The sequence below is a fragment of the Mytilus edulis genome, chromosome 4 (assembly GCF_963676685.1).
Source record: "Mytilus edulis chromosome 4, xbMytEdul2.2, whole genome shotgun sequence".
Lineage (NCBI taxonomy): Eukaryota > Metazoa > Mollusca > Bivalvia > Mytilida > Mytilidae > Mytilus > Mytilus edulis.
This window is the reverse complement of record NC_092347.1, coordinates 92,224,786-92,244,601: the sequence shown is the minus strand read 5'-3', so window position 1 is coordinate 92,244,601 and position 19,816 is coordinate 92,224,786. Positions and strand designations below refer to the sequence as shown.

The 19,816-nt window shown below is 31.9% G+C and overlaps 2 protein-coding genes across 3 annotated transcripts; one reads left to right on the top strand and one right to left on the bottom strand.

Annotated features, from left to right (window-relative positions):
- Positions 1-953: 953 nt before the first annotated feature.
- On the bottom strand, positions 954-10,189 carry LOC139521064 (proteasome subunit alpha type-4-like). The gene is made up of 9 exons (XM_071314311.1): positions 10,104-10,189; positions 7,938-7,980; positions 7,532-7,694; positions 7,020-7,097; positions 5,959-6,047; positions 3,608-3,738; positions 2,909-3,032; positions 1,849-1,995; positions 954-1,087 (listed from the first exon to the last, which is right to left on the bottom strand). Exons 1-8 carry the CDS (start codon positions 10,104-10,106, stop codon positions 1,856-1,858), a joined length of 771 nt encoding a protein of 256 aa, XP_071170412.1. The 5' UTR covers positions 10,107-10,189; the 3' UTR covers positions 954-1,087; positions 1,849-1,855.
- Positions 10,190-16,861: 6,672 nt separating this feature from the next.
- LOC139521055 (serine-aspartate repeat-containing protein E-like) lies at positions 16,862-19,500 on the top strand. Of its 2 annotated transcripts, XM_071314290.1 has the most exons (3): positions 16,862-18,507; positions 18,889-18,966; positions 19,408-19,500. In XM_071314290.1, exon 1 carries the CDS (start codon positions 16,863-16,865, stop codon positions 17,889-17,891), a length of 1,029 nt encoding a protein of 342 aa, XP_071170391.1. In that variant the 5' UTR covers position 16,862; the 3' UTR covers positions 17,892-18,507; positions 18,889-18,966; positions 19,408-19,500. The 2 variants fall into 2 exon arrangements, with proteins under 2 accessions (XP_071170391.1, XP_071170390.1); XM_071314289.1 differs by lacking the exon at positions 19,408-19,500 and having other exon boundaries at positions 18,889-19,356.
- The last annotated feature ends 316 nt before the right edge of the window (positions 19,501-19,816 follow it).

Here is a 19,816-nt window from a genome sequence, read left to right as displayed (position 1 = left end):
GATTTTAAACCTGGATACACCAGTTTTTTAATATTCTTCAAGTATGGTGGTGACTATGATAAGTTGCAGAAACAGACATAGAAAAGGCTGAGCATTTAACCGATATTATTTGCAAGTGTTCCCCGAGATCGGTGTACACTTCTAGCTATAAAACCAGGTTCAATCCACTATTTTCTACATAAGAATATATATGCCTGTACCAAGTCAGGAATATGCCAGTTGTTATCAATTCCGATTTGATGTGTTTGAGCTTTTGATTCTGCCATTTGATTGGGGACTTTCTGTTTTATTTGCTAGCAAATAACCCGGCACATGAAATTCCCTAATGACAAATACCCGGGCAGAGAAAAGAAAATCTCAATACCGGTACATAGAAATTGGTAAAAAATACCATGTCTCTCATCCAATTAAAATACAGCATTATTACATAAGGTGGAATAAGATGTTACACCTTATAATGGAACATCACTATCAGGCAATGTTTTAGTCCACTAATAGTTTTGAATATTAAGGTAAGCAATTAATAATTTTCAGTAGCGATACTTTTTAAAACAAGTTTGAACAAAATTAATATTTAAAACAACTGTCTTGTGCAAACTTAAATATAATACTAGTATTTTTCTAATGTTTGCATTTATATAGAAATATGTACTTTTGCTGTATCAATTTCAATATGAAATATATTTTTAATAGTTTCTTGTGTCTGTTGATTTGGTTTGTTTGTTGGTTTACTTGTGTGTGAATACCATACAAACTTCACTCTCAGTCAGTGGTCATCTTGTTACACTGAGAGAAATTGACATGACAAAAAAAAACATTTTCAAAGCTGTCACTGCAGCCTTAAAATAAAATCAAGAACACTGGAAAGCATGACAGACAGAAAGTTTGAAACAATTTATCTTCAGTTCAAAATTGAACTGAGGGTATAATAAGCAATATCATCAACATAATCAAAGATTTACAAAACAAAATTTAATGTAGTATTTATGAACATTCATGTTGTAAATAAACATATGTTAAAGTCTAATAGCACTTAAAAAGGTCACTATGTTATTTTCATCGTGTTCATTTTCTGTTTCTGATGTATCTGAAAAACAAACAAAAATATTTGTTCAAACATTTCATCACACTGAATTAATGTCCATACATCAATCAAGTAATAAGAACACAATAATTAATTCTCAACTAATTTTAATTATAGAATGAAGTCATTTTGCACAGCTTTTCATGAAACTTTCAATTTTGAAAGAATTATCTTGTAAATAATGTAAACTTAAGCTTTCACATTTATATACCATTTTTTATGAACATGAAAACACTGAAATGTCTTTTTACCTGCCTTCCCCAAAAAAATAGATAAATTATATGATGAAATTCCTTGAGATGCAGGGCTTGCACTGGTTTTAATTTAAAACATTGATTACTGAACCAAGAAAAGTAGTTCAAGATACCTTGAATTGTGTAAGAATGTATTTTTGTGTCATGATTTTTATTGTATTTTCTTTATGTCAGTTCACAGATCAAGTTTAAAAGACAGAGGGGTTGAGATATCAAACAAGAGTAAACATAAACTGTCTTGCTCACTTAACATGTATACTGTGCAAATTATTTCTTCTAAAAATTGTCATTTCATAGTAACTGAATGGAAAATGTGATATAAAAGATATGAATCATCTAGCTTTTTTATCTTCCATAATATAAAATGTTATACAGATAGTTTATACTGCTGACTGATTATGCAGCATTTGTCACAGGTGAATCAAATTTTTTTTTTTACACTATACAATTAATACATGTTTGTTATCAGTGGAATGGCCTAGATATAATTTGTTGTAAACAAAATCTTACAATGTGACTATGACTTCTCTTTCTTTTTCTCTGCCTCAACCTTTGCTTCCTCAGCTTCATGGATTTTAATCAAATCTTCTACCTGTGCAGCAGGTAAGATTGTTATCTGTGTTTTGTTGTTCACTCTGGTCAATGTGGCAATTTCAACTGTTATGAGAAAAGATAACATCTTGGTTAAAGAAAAGATAATATGGTATATCAAAATAATAAATCAATGATTGTATAATGGAATGTTATACACATTTGTGGGTAGGCATTTGATGGTTTATTCAAGGTCATGTTTTGCTTCTGTTATTTTTTTTTAATCTCTTCTGCATGTAATAGGGGGATATTTTAAATGTACCCATGAAAACAAACTCTGTCTAATCTAACCTACTTCAAATAGGTAAACGGACAGAAAGTCACAGGACATAGTCACAAATTTGGTAGGACAAAAAGTCACAAATAATCTGTTGACAACTGTTTGAATATGTTAGAGAAATATCTTGAAATACTTACTTTTTTATACATATATTCATATTAAAATTTAGGAAATGTGTCATTATACGTGAAAAATAAAGATTTATTGAATTTTAATCGTGCAAAAGAAAGATTTCTTGGCACTATAAAGCCATTTATAAGTGCCAAGCCACTTTGACATTTTGTTTTTCTAACAATTATTTAATTATGTTTGACAAATTTTATTTACAAAGTTGGTTAATGTACAATAGTTCAAGAAAAATACAAAAATATTTTTGTAGAAATAAGCATTTTTTATTCAAAGAAAATAATCAGAAAAAATGAACTGTGACTTTCTGTCCTACATTCTTCAAATACTGTGGATACCATTGTACCCAAACAGGTTTCCAAGAAACTTAATGGGTAAGGGGGGACAACATGTTTAAATGTTCAATGAATTACAATTTTTTTGTAGGAACATAAACAGACTATGTTACTACCAACAAATTAAATACATACAAAAAAGCAAGTTTTCTGCAATACAAAAAATGGTACTGATGAAAACAAATAAATTGGCAGTAGTTTATACATGAGATTATTTAGGTTGATGAATGTATGTTACCTTTCTCAGCTGTCAGTTTAGTCATATCTAGAGTTTTACTCAGAATTTTTATAGCTAAATTGAGGGCATCTTTTAGTTTAACTTCTCCTTCTTTGTATTCTTGCTTCAACATTGATACAGCATTCTGAAATTAAACAAATACACAAACACTTTACTTTCCTAGTTCTAAATATATCCATTTATGACTATAAAAAAACATATATAAATGACAATTGCTTCAGGCTTTCAACTCTTGTTTAATAATATTTAAACCTGTTTGCTTTTGCCTAGAAAATGCATTTACGACTTTTGCTCATCAACTTTTATTTCTAATATCTAAAAATAAATCATACACACTACTGACAAAATATTCTGATTTTTCATTTTAGATTTTCCATCCATTAAACATACATTTTTTCAAAAAAACAGATATTCCTTTCTGCCAAAAGTATCATTTCAAATGCTTGTACATTTATCTAAATATTTGTATAAATATTTAATGCAATGCACCCCATATTGTTAATTGCATGGTTCTTGCAACTTGATTTGACCAACTTCAACCAATCAATTCAGAAATTGACCAAAATTTTCAAAACATGGGGACAAATTTTATATAAATGGGCTTTTGGAGTCTGATTACCAAATCCCAATAAACTAACTTATAATGAATCCAATATCTATTATTTTTTTTTAATTACAACATGATTTCTGATGACTTACAGCACTGTTATTTCCTATACATGTGGCTTTCCATCCACCATAATTACCACTGGGATCACTCTGATATAACTGGAATCCATAATGTTTGTCCCATCCTACATACAGTAATGATACACCAAAGGGTCGTTTACCTGAAATAAAACACATACAGTAACGATAAGATAAGATAAGATAAAGATAAATAATAGTTTATTAAAGTGTCACATATTGATCTACATTAAAATACATAAAAACGTTAACATCATAAAAAAAGGATCAATACCCAGCCTATAAAGACTTACGAGACACTGTATATACAAATAAAAGCTATAACAGTTATACTGAAGGAAAATGTTTTTATAAAAAGGCATAGTCATGCATTACATGATTTAAAACTCATTAACGATACACCAAAGAGTCGTTTACCTGAAATATAACACATACAGTAACGATACACCAAAGAGTCGTTTACCTGTAGTAACGATACACAAAAGAGTCGCTTACCTGTAATAAAACACATATAGTAAAGATACTCCAAATGGTTGTTTACCTGTAATAAAACACATACAGTAACCATACACCAAAGGGTTGTTTACCTGAAATAAAACACATACAGTAACGATACACCAAATGGTCGTTTACCTGTAATAAAACACATACAGTAATGATACGCCAAAGAGTCGTTTACCTGTAATAAAAAACATACAGTAAGGATACACCAATGGTCGTTTACCAGTAACAAAACACATATAGTAACGACACCAAATGGTCGTTTACCTGTAATAAAACACATACAGTAAGGATACACCAATGGTCGTTTACCTGTTACAAAACACATATAGTAAGGACACCAAATGGTCGTTTACCAGTAACAAAACACATATAGTAATGATACACCAAAGGGTTGTTTACCTGAAATAAAACACATACAGTAACGATACACCAAATGGTCGTTTACCTGTAATAAAACACACAGTAATGATACACCAAAGGGTTGTTTACCTGTAACAAAACACATATAGTAACGACACCAAATGGTCGTTTACCTGTAATAAAACACATATAGTAAGGATACACCAAATGGTCTTTTACCTGTAATAAAACACATACAGTAATGATACACCAAAGGGTCATTTACCTAAAATAAAACACATATAGTAAGGATACACCAAAGGGTCTTTTACCTGTAATAAAACACATACAGTAACGATACACCAAATGGTCTTTTACCTGTAATAAAACACATACAGTAACGATACACCAAATGGTCTTTTACCTGTAATAAAACACATACAGTAAGGCCAAGAAAAAATATATGTCTGTTTCCTGCTGCCAAGGCAAAAAAATCAGGGTCGGTAGGTCGGCATTTTTTTTGGTTTTTTTTTTTGCACTCCCTGTCAGATTTGCAGATGGTTAAATGTCATGTTTGGTTAGGGTCCTGTACCCTAAAATCATTTAATCTCTTTAAAGAAGCTTTAATTGATTAATCCTCCCAGTGCCCACATTTTTTAAACCTTAATTGTATCACATTTGTGCTGGGAGCAGCCATTTTGATTGTTTGGTTATAGTAAAATACGGAGCTGGATCAGATCGGAAACGAATTTTTCCAGACCTGAAACGATTTTTTTCCGGAATTGAATAAAAAGATCTAGGGTCGGGGGCTTTGAGTCAGGGTCGGTCGGGAAACAGGAAACAGACATATATTTTTTTTTTGCCTAACAATACACAAATGGTCTTTTACCTGTAATAAAACACATGCATTTACAGTAAGGATACACTAAACAGTCATTTACATGTATAAATCATACCCATACAGGAACAATACACCAAATATTCTTTTACCTGGAATAAAACACATACAGTAACGATACACCAAATGGTCTTTTACCTGGAATAAAACACATACAGTAACGATACACCAAATACCTATAGTAATATATCATACAGTAAGGATATACTATATGGTCGTTTACATGATATACAAAAACAATCCAGTTACATTTACCGGTAACTTGAAACAATATATGATTTTACCTGTTATCCTTAAACCTCTCTCATGGTCTTCAGTATGGTGTTGATAAATATTAAATCTTCCCTTAGAATCATAGTGCATTTTAAATTCATTATTTATTTGTGAATCAAAATCTCTGTAATTAATATGACAAGTGACGTCCTGAATACATATCTCAAAATTTTGCAGAGTCTACTGTATACTAGTACACCATATACTTAAAAACTTTAATATGTCCTTACTCAACTTAAGTTTAGGACTCCTCAATGTAAGTGTAAGGATCTCTGTAATTTGTGATATATGAATTTGTAAAACAAACCTAGTGAGCTTGAAACTGTGTAATACAATACAAGTTATTTACCTCCAAACTGTGTATAAGCCTGTTTGATATCACATAATGTACTAACAAGCTGTTCACATGGTATTGGTTCTTGGTACTGTAATAAATATCTGTAATGACAAAAACAACATATTTTAGTATAAAGTGCCTGTTGTTAAATCAGTTCATCACCTTGATTGTAAATTTCGTAGTCAAAGTACTATTAGTTACATATTATGCTAGTGACCTAATATGATATATACGGGGTCAGTAAATTTCATATGGGAAGAGAGCAAAGCTCGAACCCCATATGGAATTTACTGACCCCGTATATATCATATTAGGTCACTAGCATAATATGTAACAAATTTATCTTACTGACTCTTTATTTGTTGAATTTAGACTAGAGTGTCTCATTTTCTATCATAACACATCTTCTTATTTCTACCTTAAAGTTTTCAAGTGTTCAATTTTAAGAACCTTCTTCAATTGGTCTGCACTAAAAAAAAAACTATTTATTATCAACAACCTTGATATAACAATATTAAACAGAACTTTCAATACTTTAAAAAAATCAAACAGTGCCAAAGTCGTAAATCCATTACTAACCGTGTATTGAATTAAGCCCCACCTCCCTACTAACCTAAAATTTAATATACACGGTCTCCATGCAGACGCTTTTAATCAATCATATTCCTAGAAATGTATAGGAGGTAAGATAAATATAATTACATGGTATACTTCCAATAACAGATCAGTGAATACCATGGTCATTTCACTTGTTTGTCATTTAAATATAGATATTTCAAGTCTGTACAATCATACAATGTATGTAAATAAAAGGAGACAAAGGGGTATATATAAAAGAGACAACAACCCAAGGAAAAAAATTACCCAAAGACATTCAGAGGACAAAATACAGTCTTCCAAATAAATCTTATATATAGATCAACTATTTTCATGTCAAGTCTTAAATCTTCCTTGTGAATTTATTTAAACAGAAAATCTAAAATCTCCCATTACCACCCAACCTATACCATGTATACCTTATTTACTGGATACACTAAATAAATGTAAACATGTTTCCAGTTGAATATTCTTACCTCTGTGCTATAAGTCGTAGTTCATTGGTCAATACATTTGCATCTGATGTTATTCCTGCTACGCTACAGGCCATATCACTGTCAAATATAATCAAACATATGTTTGCTTCATGCTTTACTTTCTTATTCCCTATTTCATGTAAAAACTAATTACATAACACTGAAAGATTTTAAGTTCAATCACAACTGAACTAATAAATATTATGTCAAAATGACTTCAACCATAAAGACCAACCAAGAAATATGCAGTTATTTCTTAAATGCACATATTTAAAGGTATATAAATACATTATTATTTCATTTTCATTTTTCAAACTCATATCTATCTAAAAAGCTAAAGTCTTGTACAAAATCTTTTATTCTTTTAAAACAGGATACACAGGAGAGACCATGTGTCGGTTAGTGTATGGAAACGTTTATACTATGAAATCTATGTCTTCATTGTTTCTATATTTCATAATCTGGTATCTTTAAGTCACAATATAATTCTTGATGTGCAGGTTAAAACTTACTCATTGAGATTATAGATTTTTTCTGAATATGAGACTTCATCCAACAATTTGTTTGTGTTTCTTCTCTCTGCGGCTAAAACCACTCCATCACTGGCTAATATCCCTAAACAAGTTCCTGCATGTCCTATTGCTTCCATGGCATACTCCACTTGGTACAACCTCCCTGTATTACATAAATACTCACATCAAATCCATTCTTTTATTATACAAAACAAATATAAACTTGGTACAAAGCCAAATTTGTACATTCATCTTGCATATGTGTGCAAACAATTTAACATTCATGTACATAATTATGAAAGTACAAACGAATAATAATACATGTACACAATTATGATAGTGCAAACAGTTTAAAATGTGTTTTATTAAATATATATATGTAGTATGTTTCACTTTCTATTCTTACCTTCTGGGGAAAAAATAGTTGTTCTGGAATCATATCTCCTAGACTGAAAAGAAAGAAAGAAACCAATTACATTTGAAACTAGACTAAATTATTGCTTCTATTTTCATAAATTGAAGTTTTGCACAGGTTTGTTTTGGGCATAGTACATAATCAGGTCTTCTTGTCGATGCAGTATGAAATCTACATGTAGTTTGAAGCACAGCCAATTAAATTAATGTAGAATGGTATGGTTTCATATCAAGTTGATAAAAGGCTTTGAGCTTGAAGCCTTTCTTTTAATTTAAAAACTGTTATAATTAGCATTCTTTGGTACTACATGTATGTTCTATGTCTTGCCTTATTATAATCATTGGTTTGTTTTATATGTTTTGTTATCTTTTAGATAGTTTTAAGTGTACTGTACTGATTTGTATCTTTTGTAATGTACATGTATATTTTGAAGAAATATAAAACAATCATTGTTAAAAACCATTCCAAAAATGGTCTGAAAAGTTTTAATCCTGCAAAACAGGAACAAATCTTATTTTATAACAGATAAAACAGGATCACAATAAGAAGCAATTCCAGGAATAAATCAAAACATGTTTTTAATCAGAATTATTTTTTCTTTATAACAGTCACACTTTCAGAATTCATTATATATTAATTAATTATGACAAAAATATACCTTGGTCATGTTGGTCTAGATTATAGGTACTGTTCTTATAATTTTTTTGTAAGTTATTACTTTGACTGTTTAGTATATCTTTTTCTGTATTTTGTTTTTCGTTTTTGCTTATGTGCTTTGATTATAAGTTTGTTCACACATTTGTTTGTTTTATAGTGATTAAGGTTTGTGACCCCTTCTGTAGCCATGTGAATTATGAAATTTTAAAACTGCAATAGTGTCAAAACAGTCAAAAAAATATTTTTTGTACATATTCCAAATGCAAAGGCATTATTTATATTTATACTGCACTCGTTCTATTTGAGCAGTCAAAATGCGTTGACTGTATATTTCTATGCCATATACAGTCACTGACCTGATATCACTTTTCCTCATGAATATTTTAAAAATAGAAATTGTCGAAATTATATTTAATTATTCATACGAACTCTTCAACCTGTTCTTGTTTTCAATGTAAACAACGATGCGTTTAACGACTCAAACTTGTTTCTTTTGCAATTTTTGGGAAAACATATTTCACTTATTAATATTTTTTTGTTTGCAACCTTACCTATAAATCATTATGTTTTATGTTTATTGTTGATATTTTAGTCTGCAACGAATTCGTTCATCATTGATTGCGGTAATTATGTACATTTCATCGTGTTTTATATTTCTCCGTCTGTGTGATATGAGGCCTTTTCTTGTCCATTCGTATTTGATGCGTTTTGTTATTTGATTTTGCCATGTGATTATGGACTTTCCCAATTGATCTTCCTCTAAGTTCAGTATTTTTGTGATTTTACTTTTTAAAGGGGGATTTTTCCCAATATTTAAATCAAATAAATAACATTAACACAATAAACAACAATTGAAAATGTTTTTTTAGATTGCAGTATAAAAACAATAATAGTGCATTGACTTGACATATCAACGATATAAGGATTCGGCCCGAAACGGGGAAAATGCTCGGCTGTATTAATGTCTATTTATTGTTTCCTTGCATTTAATCATGTTAATAGTAAAAGGAGATTTTGTGGCAAATAAAAACCAAGATTTTTCCTGAGACAATTTGTTTAATCTTTTAATATTGATTCCGAACTTTCACATTGAATTTCACATTTTAAATTTTCTTAAGAGTTTGATATTTTTCTAATTTTGGTTATTTTTGTTATTTTACCTTTTTCTACTTCTACTACTGTTATTTTTTTTATACTTGAATGTGTATTCATGAACTATCTAAACTACCAGTCAGTCATTAACTTTAAAGGTTCATCATAGCAAAAAAGCTGAAGAAGGACTCCGGAGTAAAAATTAACAAAGTAAGTTATGTCCAACCGGCATAGTCCCCCCTTTTTTTCATTTCCCGTGTTAATTTGGACCTCATATTCAAAACTCCTATAGAAATTGTATTTTAGTGAATCTCATGATCATATGCATTAGAAATTTAGAACAAAAATCACTAAATTTCTGCTAGGAAAGTGTATTTTACTTCTTTTACGATGATAAAGCAGACCTACCATCTTTGAAATACAGAGCTGTAAGTTTAGTTTCGTATTTAAACTAGTGTAAAGTGTAGATTTCTATTGTAATGTCGCAACACTGATAATTTTTTTTAAAATCATGCTGTCTTTTTTACCCGTTGTCAGTGGCAAAATAAATAGCAAAAACGAGAAATGTATAAATGATAATAGTATGAGGAAGGCGCTACCTTAAATGTCAGCTAATCAAGACTATGTCCTACAGTTGGTTTGCTTAATTAAAGTCCAGTGGCAAATATTTCATGTATATTCAGAACGAATGTCCTACATATATTTTTTGACTAATATGATAAACCTAAATTTTGAATAATTGTGACAGAGTATATTTTTACGCATTTCATTTATTAGTATTTTACATTTTATGATATGCCAGATATTAGACTTAATTACTTCACTTTGATTATTTGATCTTTTGATTTATAGTTCATTATCTCTTCACACTTTAAAATGTATGAAAGTTCTAGTCAGTCATACTTCATTGGGCATAGTTGTAATAGTATCTACCTGTCCAACTCATTAGTAAATTAATTGTCACACCTTGTTTACCTTTATGGTCAGTTCTTATTGGTCATTCTGGACACACCTCAGATTTTGGAAATAAAGTAATGGTGGTTAACTCTTGAAAATTGGAGACATACAAATTTAATATATACTTATTGTTTAAACCGTATATAGTGATAAAACTTATATAGAAACATTATATTCAGTGCTCGTTATTATTCACTGAAGTTTCCATACTTTGGAACAACTGTAGTTATTGGAAATTACATTCTTTATATCTGGTAAGTAGATTTTATATTCTTTGTGGTGTATGAAAGGCGTATGCAGTGCATGCTATACAATTCTGCCCGTTTATAGGTAAGTATGCCCATAGACCTTAGATATGATAGGAGTAAGATAGTTGATGTATTAATCTGAGAATATATGATTTGAATCTGTAGTTTGAATGTAGAAAGGGAGATTTATGAATGATTTTGAAAGTGACCTTGACCTTTCGGTTATGGATCTATGACGTCACATTGACAATTGCATTCATATTGTCATATATGGTTATTCTGTGTAATAGCTTGATTTTATTATATCAGTCTTTAATATGCTGTATTTTATGTAAGGGATCACTATTTTCCTAGATCCTAGTATTTACTATTGTGTATTATTTTCAGGACACATAGATTATGATGTCCCTGTAACATACTGGTTGTACTGTAGATGTTAGATATATAACCTGGTTCCACAGATTGGTAAGGGTCATATTATATTATATTGTACCTACATAGATATTATACATTACAGTAGTGCATACGAAATTAAAAGAATACTATAGTGAACAGATAATAACCTTTGTATGTTAAAGGTTTTATGAATGACACTCGTTTATGAAGTACAGTACATTCGACTTGTTTATAATACGCTTGGTTGATTATAATGATATACTATTTGATACGACTTATCAAAAGCATGCATTTGTATTTAGAAAGATATAATTGCGAGTGTATTGCATATTGTGAATGTCACCGCATTCTTGATACTCAGTATAGATTATTGTATACGGAATAGAATATTATATGCGATCTTGTAACATTGTTATTACGCCAGTATAATATTTATATGTTTATAGTATAAGACTTTGATAAGACTGTGATATTGATAATTGTAATAACTATATGCTGTTGTTATTGCAGGGTTATTTATTTATTCCTATGTTAACTTAATAAAGTGATGTCAAAGAACCCTAGACTTGTCGTTTATGGAACCCCCGTAAAACACGACTATCACAATGGCGCCCAACGTAGTTTTTCTGGTAGATCAGACGTTTTTGGTGGATAATGTAGATTATGAAGAATTGATCGTATTTTGGCAATACACGATACCCGTAGATGTCGATACACTTCAGAGATTACCGATTGACTATAGATGTTACTATTAAACTGAGTTGTATTTATACACTGTGTGTGTTTTGACTTTATAAATAAACATCATTTAGTAAAACTTTTGATATATACTCATTAGTTGATTGACATTGAATGTATTTGTTTATTTGTACTTGACTTGTAATACACATTTTGTTGTGTCACTTAATTTTTTTTTTAAATAAATTTCTTTGATTTTTTTTCGGAAATTATTTGAAATTATTTCAGACATATTAGCTGTATTTGGATTTAAATTTTTGTTGTAAATTTTTGTTGAAATTACTTTAAACTTTCATTCAGAATTTGATTATATAATTAGCTTTCGAACTCTTTTACAGTTAGTTAATTTACATTAGAATTTAAAGTGTGACACATAGGTAGAAGAATAAACAGTTGCTACTGTTTGTAATTGATATATTATATTTGACTTTGTAAATACATATATATTGTGTTGATATTTGCATATTATTCTGTACATATTAAATAGATTCATAACTGCCCAATCCCCACATCTGTCAGTTAGGATTATTGCAAAGACTAGAGACACGACAAATACTCTTTTACTCGTAAAGTTCCACAGAACTTTGCTGTCGTAGATATTCACCTACAAAAAATTTGAGGGTAAGTGAGGAATATAAGTACAGAAAGAAACCGACTGGAGTAATTTGTACATTTGAAGAAGTAGGTATAAAGCTCATTGAAGAACTAGAAGTATACATAGTTAAGTAAGTATACGTGTTGTTTGATTGATAAGGTTCTGGTTATTGAGGTACTTGATAGGTGTCTACATTGTGTTGTATAGGTAGATCTGTTGCTTCGGTTCTTGTTGTTGACTGACTGATTCTTTAATACATTTTAAGTTTCAGGACTTTCAGCGATTTCATTGATGATATATTGATATTATTTACAGCAGCAGCAGTACCAGTTTCTACTTTACATTACATTGTATTATATATATTCCCCTATATAGTTACATATATTTTGATTATATGTAGCAGCTAGTCATACTCAGTAAGGAATAAATTGCACACATTTTGGTGAGTATTAGGTGTGTGTGATTTGCAGAGACATAGCTGGGTAGGAACTTTAAAAAAGGTACGTACGTGTATATTGATACTATTCATATTTGTTTTTATTATACATACTCATTGCTTTTCAGTTGTGAGGTATTGTTAGCCACTGTGTACATTATACTTATATATAGTGTTTTCTCAGATCCATTTTTGTGTATACATATAGTAATCAGAATTTTGATTTCAGTATATTGATTTACCATTGCAGAGTTGCATTTACCATCTAGTCTGTTTATTTCAGAGGAGTTGGTCATTTCAGTCCAGTATTATATCACTCTATATTTATTTAGGCACTGTTGTCGAGTTTGTTGATACTTAATCATAATTTTGATTTCAGACCATAGAGTTACTAATCTTTTTTTTTTTTACAGGATATTTCTTTGAGATTTCCAGATTATATTGTATCATATTTGGATTTGCATTAATTCTATCTTTATTGTAGATTAGACATTAGACTGCAGATACTAATCTTATTGTTTTCTTTTAGTTTTCAGGTACTTAATCTTATTTTTTTCTCTATTTGATTTCAGAATCTTTATTTTTGTTATAGGTACTTAAAAACTTTTTGTTTATTTAATTTATTCCAGATAATTTCTTTGTATTTTAGGATAAATTAATATTATTCATATATTTTTTTATTTCAGATACTTTGTTTCTATTGTAGGTACTTAACATTTTTTTTTTGTTTTAGCATTAACTTTTGGTATATATTGGTATTCATTTCAGACATATTTTTTTCTTTTAGGAACTTAACATTTCTTTGTTTCAGAAGCTTTTGTTTATTTCAGATTTCATCTCAGCATTTTATTTTTACAGTTTAGGTATTATTATTTTGTACAGCCATGTCGGATTATCTATCTAAGGATGAGATCAGCAACATAGTTATGGCCTTCAAGGAGATGGATCTCAAACCATGCGCTCAGACACCAGATGATTTTAAGACCTGGATGGAAGATTACAAAGAAACTGATGATGATTTATGTAATGCCTATTTACCGCGGATATCAGCGTTTTCCGGAGATGTGAAGACTGGTACACCATACGACCTATGGAGATATGAGGTACAGTGTCTCATCAAGACAGGACATACACATGAAACCATCACGATGGCTATTAGACGTTCTCTACGTGGAGATGCTAGCAAGGTTCCCATGAGACTTGGTCCTGAAGCAACCATTGACGACATCATTGATAAGATGGACAGTATATACGGATCTGTTGATCAGCCTGAAGCTTTACTTGGCCAATTCTACACGGCTAGACAGCAAGATGATGAAGACGTTGCAACATGGGCTTGTCGATTAGAGGAAATACTAAGCAAAGCCAAGAACAGAAAGAATGTCACAGAGGAAAACATCAACGATATGCTTACGTCAAAGTTCTTTGATGGATTAAGACCGGAGATGAAGAATATTGTCCGCTACAAGAAAGATACCATCACCGATTTTCACTCATTACTGAAAGCTACAAGAGAAATAGAGAATCAACATAACCTCAAACCATCTTTGAAAAAGAAACCACCTACACAGGCTACGAGTAAATCAACGACAACAACAGTAGAAAATAGGCAAATTCAGCAACTTACAGCATTGGTGAAACAACTCTCACAAGATGTCAAGGCTTTGAAGGAAGATAGAAATTGTGACCAACCATCTACTAACATTCAATGGTCACGAAGAGATACATCATGGACACCATATCATCCAGATGAAACAACTATATATAGACCAGTAGAACAACATAGAAGACGCAAACAGAATGATTTCACATGTTGGCGATGCAGACAGCCAGGACACTACTCTATAGACTGCACTGTACGACTTGATCATTCAAGAAAGACACAGCGTGCTCTGAACCTCCAACAATCATTCATCATGAAACAATCAACACAACAAACTGAACAGAAATCACCTATATCAGGATTACTTGGTTCATCAAATGAAGTTCCTATTACTGTTAATGGAATTAACACAACAGCACTTCTCGACACAGGTTCAACTGTATCAACAATAAGCGAAAGTTTTTACAATCAACATCTTTATTCTACACCATTACAGTCACTCAGTTTTCTTTTGAAAATAGAATGCGCCGATGGACAACGTTTACCTTACAAGGGATACATTGAAGCTGATTTGCAACTTCAAGGAGCAAATGATAACAAGATACAACCTGGTTTATTTCTCATCATACCCGATAGCGAATATCATCAAGAAGTACCACTACTTATCGGAACAAACATCTTATCTGAAGTTATGAAAGACATCAAACAAGAACATGGTACACGTTTTCTACAAGATGCTACTCTGATAACACCATACTATTTAGCCTTCAGATGTATGACATTAAGAGAGAAAGAACTTGAAAGACAACATAACCGTTTAGCACTGGTGAAATCAGCAGAAACAAAGCCGATTATCATACAACCTAACACAGAAGTAGTTATCAAAGGCTATATGGACAAGATGTTACCGTATCCATCCACCGTTTCCATGCTTCATGCAACTTCAAACTCAGTAATACCTTACGACCTAGATATTGTACAAGCTATAATCACATACGACCAGAATCAACGAGATGATATTCCAGTTCACATTTCGAACATTTCTACAAGAACCGTAACCGTTGCACCTAGATCTCTTTTATGTGAACTTCAACCAGTAACCATAACAACAGAACAAGTAAAACCAGATGACAACAATCAGATAGATATTCTCAAGGATATACACATACCAGACGATATGAAACCAGATGAACTTAAACGAGGAAAGAAATTGATAAACCGATATAACGATATATTCTCCAAGAGCGATACAGACATTGGTTATACGTCGTTAGTGAAACACCGGATAGATTTAACAGATAACACTCCATTTAAGCAACGACACCGACGAATTCCACCGTCAATGCTAGATGAAGTCAGAGATCATCTTCAGCAACTACTGTCAGCAGGTATCATTAGGCGTTCACATTCACCATGGTCGTCCAACGTCGTCTTAGTACGGAAGAAAGATGGGAAACTCCGCATGTGCGTTGATTATCGCCAACTGAACAATCTATCCATCAAAGATGCCTACGCACTTCCGAGAATTGAAGAAATCCTTGACTCGCTAGGTGGCAATAAGATATTTACAGTGCTTGATATGAAGTCAGGCTATCATCAAGTGGAGTTAGAGGAGGAACATAAGAAACGAACAGCTTTCACAGTAGGACCACTTGGTTTCTTCGAATTCAACCGATTGCCATTTGGGTTAGCAAATTCACCAGCTACATATCAACGATTGATGGAAGAATGCCTTGGTGATCTACATGCAAGAATTTGTTTCATCTACTTAGACGATCTAATCATCTTTTCGAAAACCTTGGACGAACATCTAGATCGCCTCGAGAGAGTTTTCCAGCGTCTCCGAGAAGTTGGCTTAAAGTTATCTCCAAAGAAGTGTTCTTTCTTTCAACGAAAGGTGAAGTACATTGGTCACATCGTATCAGAGAAAGGAGTTGAGCCAGACCCAGATAAGATCAGCAAAGTCACTAATTGGCCAAGACCAACAACACCTGAAGAAGTGCGCCAATTCCTAGGCTTCGTTGGTTATTACAGAAAGTTCATCAAAGACTTCTCAAAGATTGCCCGTCCTTTGACGGATTTGATGCCAACAACAGGTAAAAAGATTAGAGGAAAGAAACCGAAGAAAGACCATAAGCAACAACCATGGCAGTGGAATAAAGAACAGGAGAAAGCCTTTCAACAGTAGAAAAGTATGACGAAGTATGTTGAAGATCTGAGACAGAAGTTAAAGACATCTTATGAACTTGCATCATCAGCTGCAGTAAAATCACAGGGTAAACAGAAGCAAGCTTATGACATCAGAGTTAAAGGAGCGATTTTACATAAAGACGATCGAGTACTTGTGAAGATTCTTGCCTTCGATGGAACCCACAAGTTACAGGATAAATGGGAAGAAGAACCATATGTAATCCTCGATCAGCCTAATACAGAACTACCTGTCTATGTAGTTAGGAAAGAAAATGGTCATGGAAGAAAACGAACGCTTCACAGGAACCATTTACTACCTATTGGAAGCATCAACGAGGAACTTGTGGAAGAGAACACAACTCACCAGATACCAGTTCCTTTGCCAAGAAGAAGTAAACGAAAACCAGCATCACCTAAGAAGAAACCTGCTCCAGTAGAAGTTTCAACAGACTCCAACACAGAGAGTGAGGATGAATCAATGGTGTATGTCGTGGTTGAAGAGCCTCAACAAGAAGTTCAACAAGATATTCAACCGGATGATGTTATCCAAGCAGATGATGAAATAGCATCGGTTGAGGAGGAGGCTACTGTTCCCGGTAACGCTGATGACGATCAGGACCGCACCGAGGAACATTCTGAATTAGAGGAGGACGCTTCTTTGCCTGAGGAATCGGGAGGTTCAGAGCACGAAACATCACTAGATGATCAAGTACATGATTTGGCAACAGATGCTTTACATGATGTAACAGATGATGATAGCACGGAAGATGAGAACATTGATGATGACGAGGAAGATAATGATGATACTAGTACACCAGAACCACAGCAAAGACGATCTACTAGAACTAAGACATCAACAGCTACAACCAAGTACAAGGATTTTGTTGTACCACCAGTCTCCAAGAGTGCACAACCAGAATGGATGATTCGTGCTGACTACCTTAGGACTGCAGCATCCTCTGGAATGTTTATCAACATGGCTGATGAAGTATCTAGAGCGATGTTGAAGCTGATCACTAAGCCAGATGATTAGATGATTTTTGTATTTCAGTTTTGTCCAGTATTAGACGAGGACGTCTTTTCCTCACACAGGGGGAAGATCATTGTTATATATTTTTGTTTATTGTCACTATGATTCCAGTTATGTCTTGGAAGACATTCTCGCAGCAGGGGGAGAATGTGACAGAGTATATTTTTACGCATTTCATTTATTAGTATTTTACATTTTATGATATGCCAGATATTAGACTTGATTACTTCACTTTGATTATTTGATCTTTTGATTTATAGTTCATTATCTCTTCACACTTTAAAATGTATGAAAGTTCTAGTCAGTCATACTTCATTGGGCATAGTTGTAATAGTATCTACCTGTCCAACTCATTAGTAAATTAATTGTCACACCTTGTTTACCTTTATGGTCAGTTCTTATTGGTCATTCTGGACACACCTCAGATTTTGGAAATAAAGTAATGGTGGTTAACTCTTGAAAATTGGAGACATACAAATTTAATATATACTTATTGTTTAAACCGTATATAGTGATAAAACTTATATAGAAACATTATATTCAGTGCTCGTTATTATTCACTGAAGTTTCCATACTTTGGAACAACTGTAGTTATTGGAAATTACATTCTTTATATCTGGTAAGTAGATTTTATATTCTTTGTGGTGTATGAAAGGCGTATGTAGTGCATGCTATACAATTCTGCCCGTTTATAGGTAAGTATGCCCATAGACCTTAGATATGATAGGAGTAAGATAGTTGATGTATTAATCTGAGAATATATGATTTGAATCTGTAGTTTGAATGTAGAAAGGGAGATTTATGAATGATTTTGAAAGTGACCTTGACCTTTCGGTTATGGATCTATGACGTCACATTGACAATTGCATTCATATTGTCATATATGGTTATTCTGTGTAATAGCTTGATTTTATTATATCAGTCTTTAATATGCTGTATTTTATGTAAGGGATCACTATTTTCCTAGATCCTAGTATTTACTATTGTGTATTATTTTCAGGACACATAGATTATGATGTCCCTGTAACATACTGGTTGTACTGTAGATGTTAGATATATAACCTGGTTCCACAGATTGGTAAGGGTCATATTATATTATATTGTACCTACATAGATATTATACATTACAGTAGTGCATACGAAATTAAAAGAATACTATAGTGAACAGATAATAACCTTTGTATGTTAAAGGTTTTATGAATGACACTCGTTTATGAAGTACAGTACATTCGACTTGTTTATAATACGCTTGGTTGATTATAATGATATACTATTTGATACGACTTATCAAAAGCATGCATTTGTATTTAGAAAGATATAATTGCGAGTGTATTGCATATTGTGAATGTCACCGCATTCTTGATACTCAGTATAGATTATTGTATACGGAATAGAATATTATATGCGATCTTGTAACATTGTTATTACGCCAGTATAATATTTATATGTTTATAGTATAAGACTTTGATAAGACTGTGATATTGATATTTGTAATAACTATATGCTGTTGTTATTGCAGGGTTATTTATTTATTCCTATGTTAACTTAATAAAGTGATGTCAAAGAACCCTAGACTTGTCGTTTATGGAACCCCCGTAAAACACGACTATCACATAATAATATTCAACCTTTTAACCCATGTGTTGCTTTTTTTGTAGCATTATATATTTGTTGAACTAAACTTCCTTCTGACATGGTCCCAGAATTTCAAGTACTAGCCTAACATTATCTTATTTTTCAAAGGCAGTCTTGCAACTTCGGAACGGCATGCATCATTCGAGGCCTTACAGTGTACTCCCTAGATTTCTTTAATATATGCAACTTATATATATATATATCAGAGACATATACAACTCGTCTAAACATCAACCCAACAATGTGATATCAGAGACATAATATATGTCTCTGTATATATAGAATGATCATAC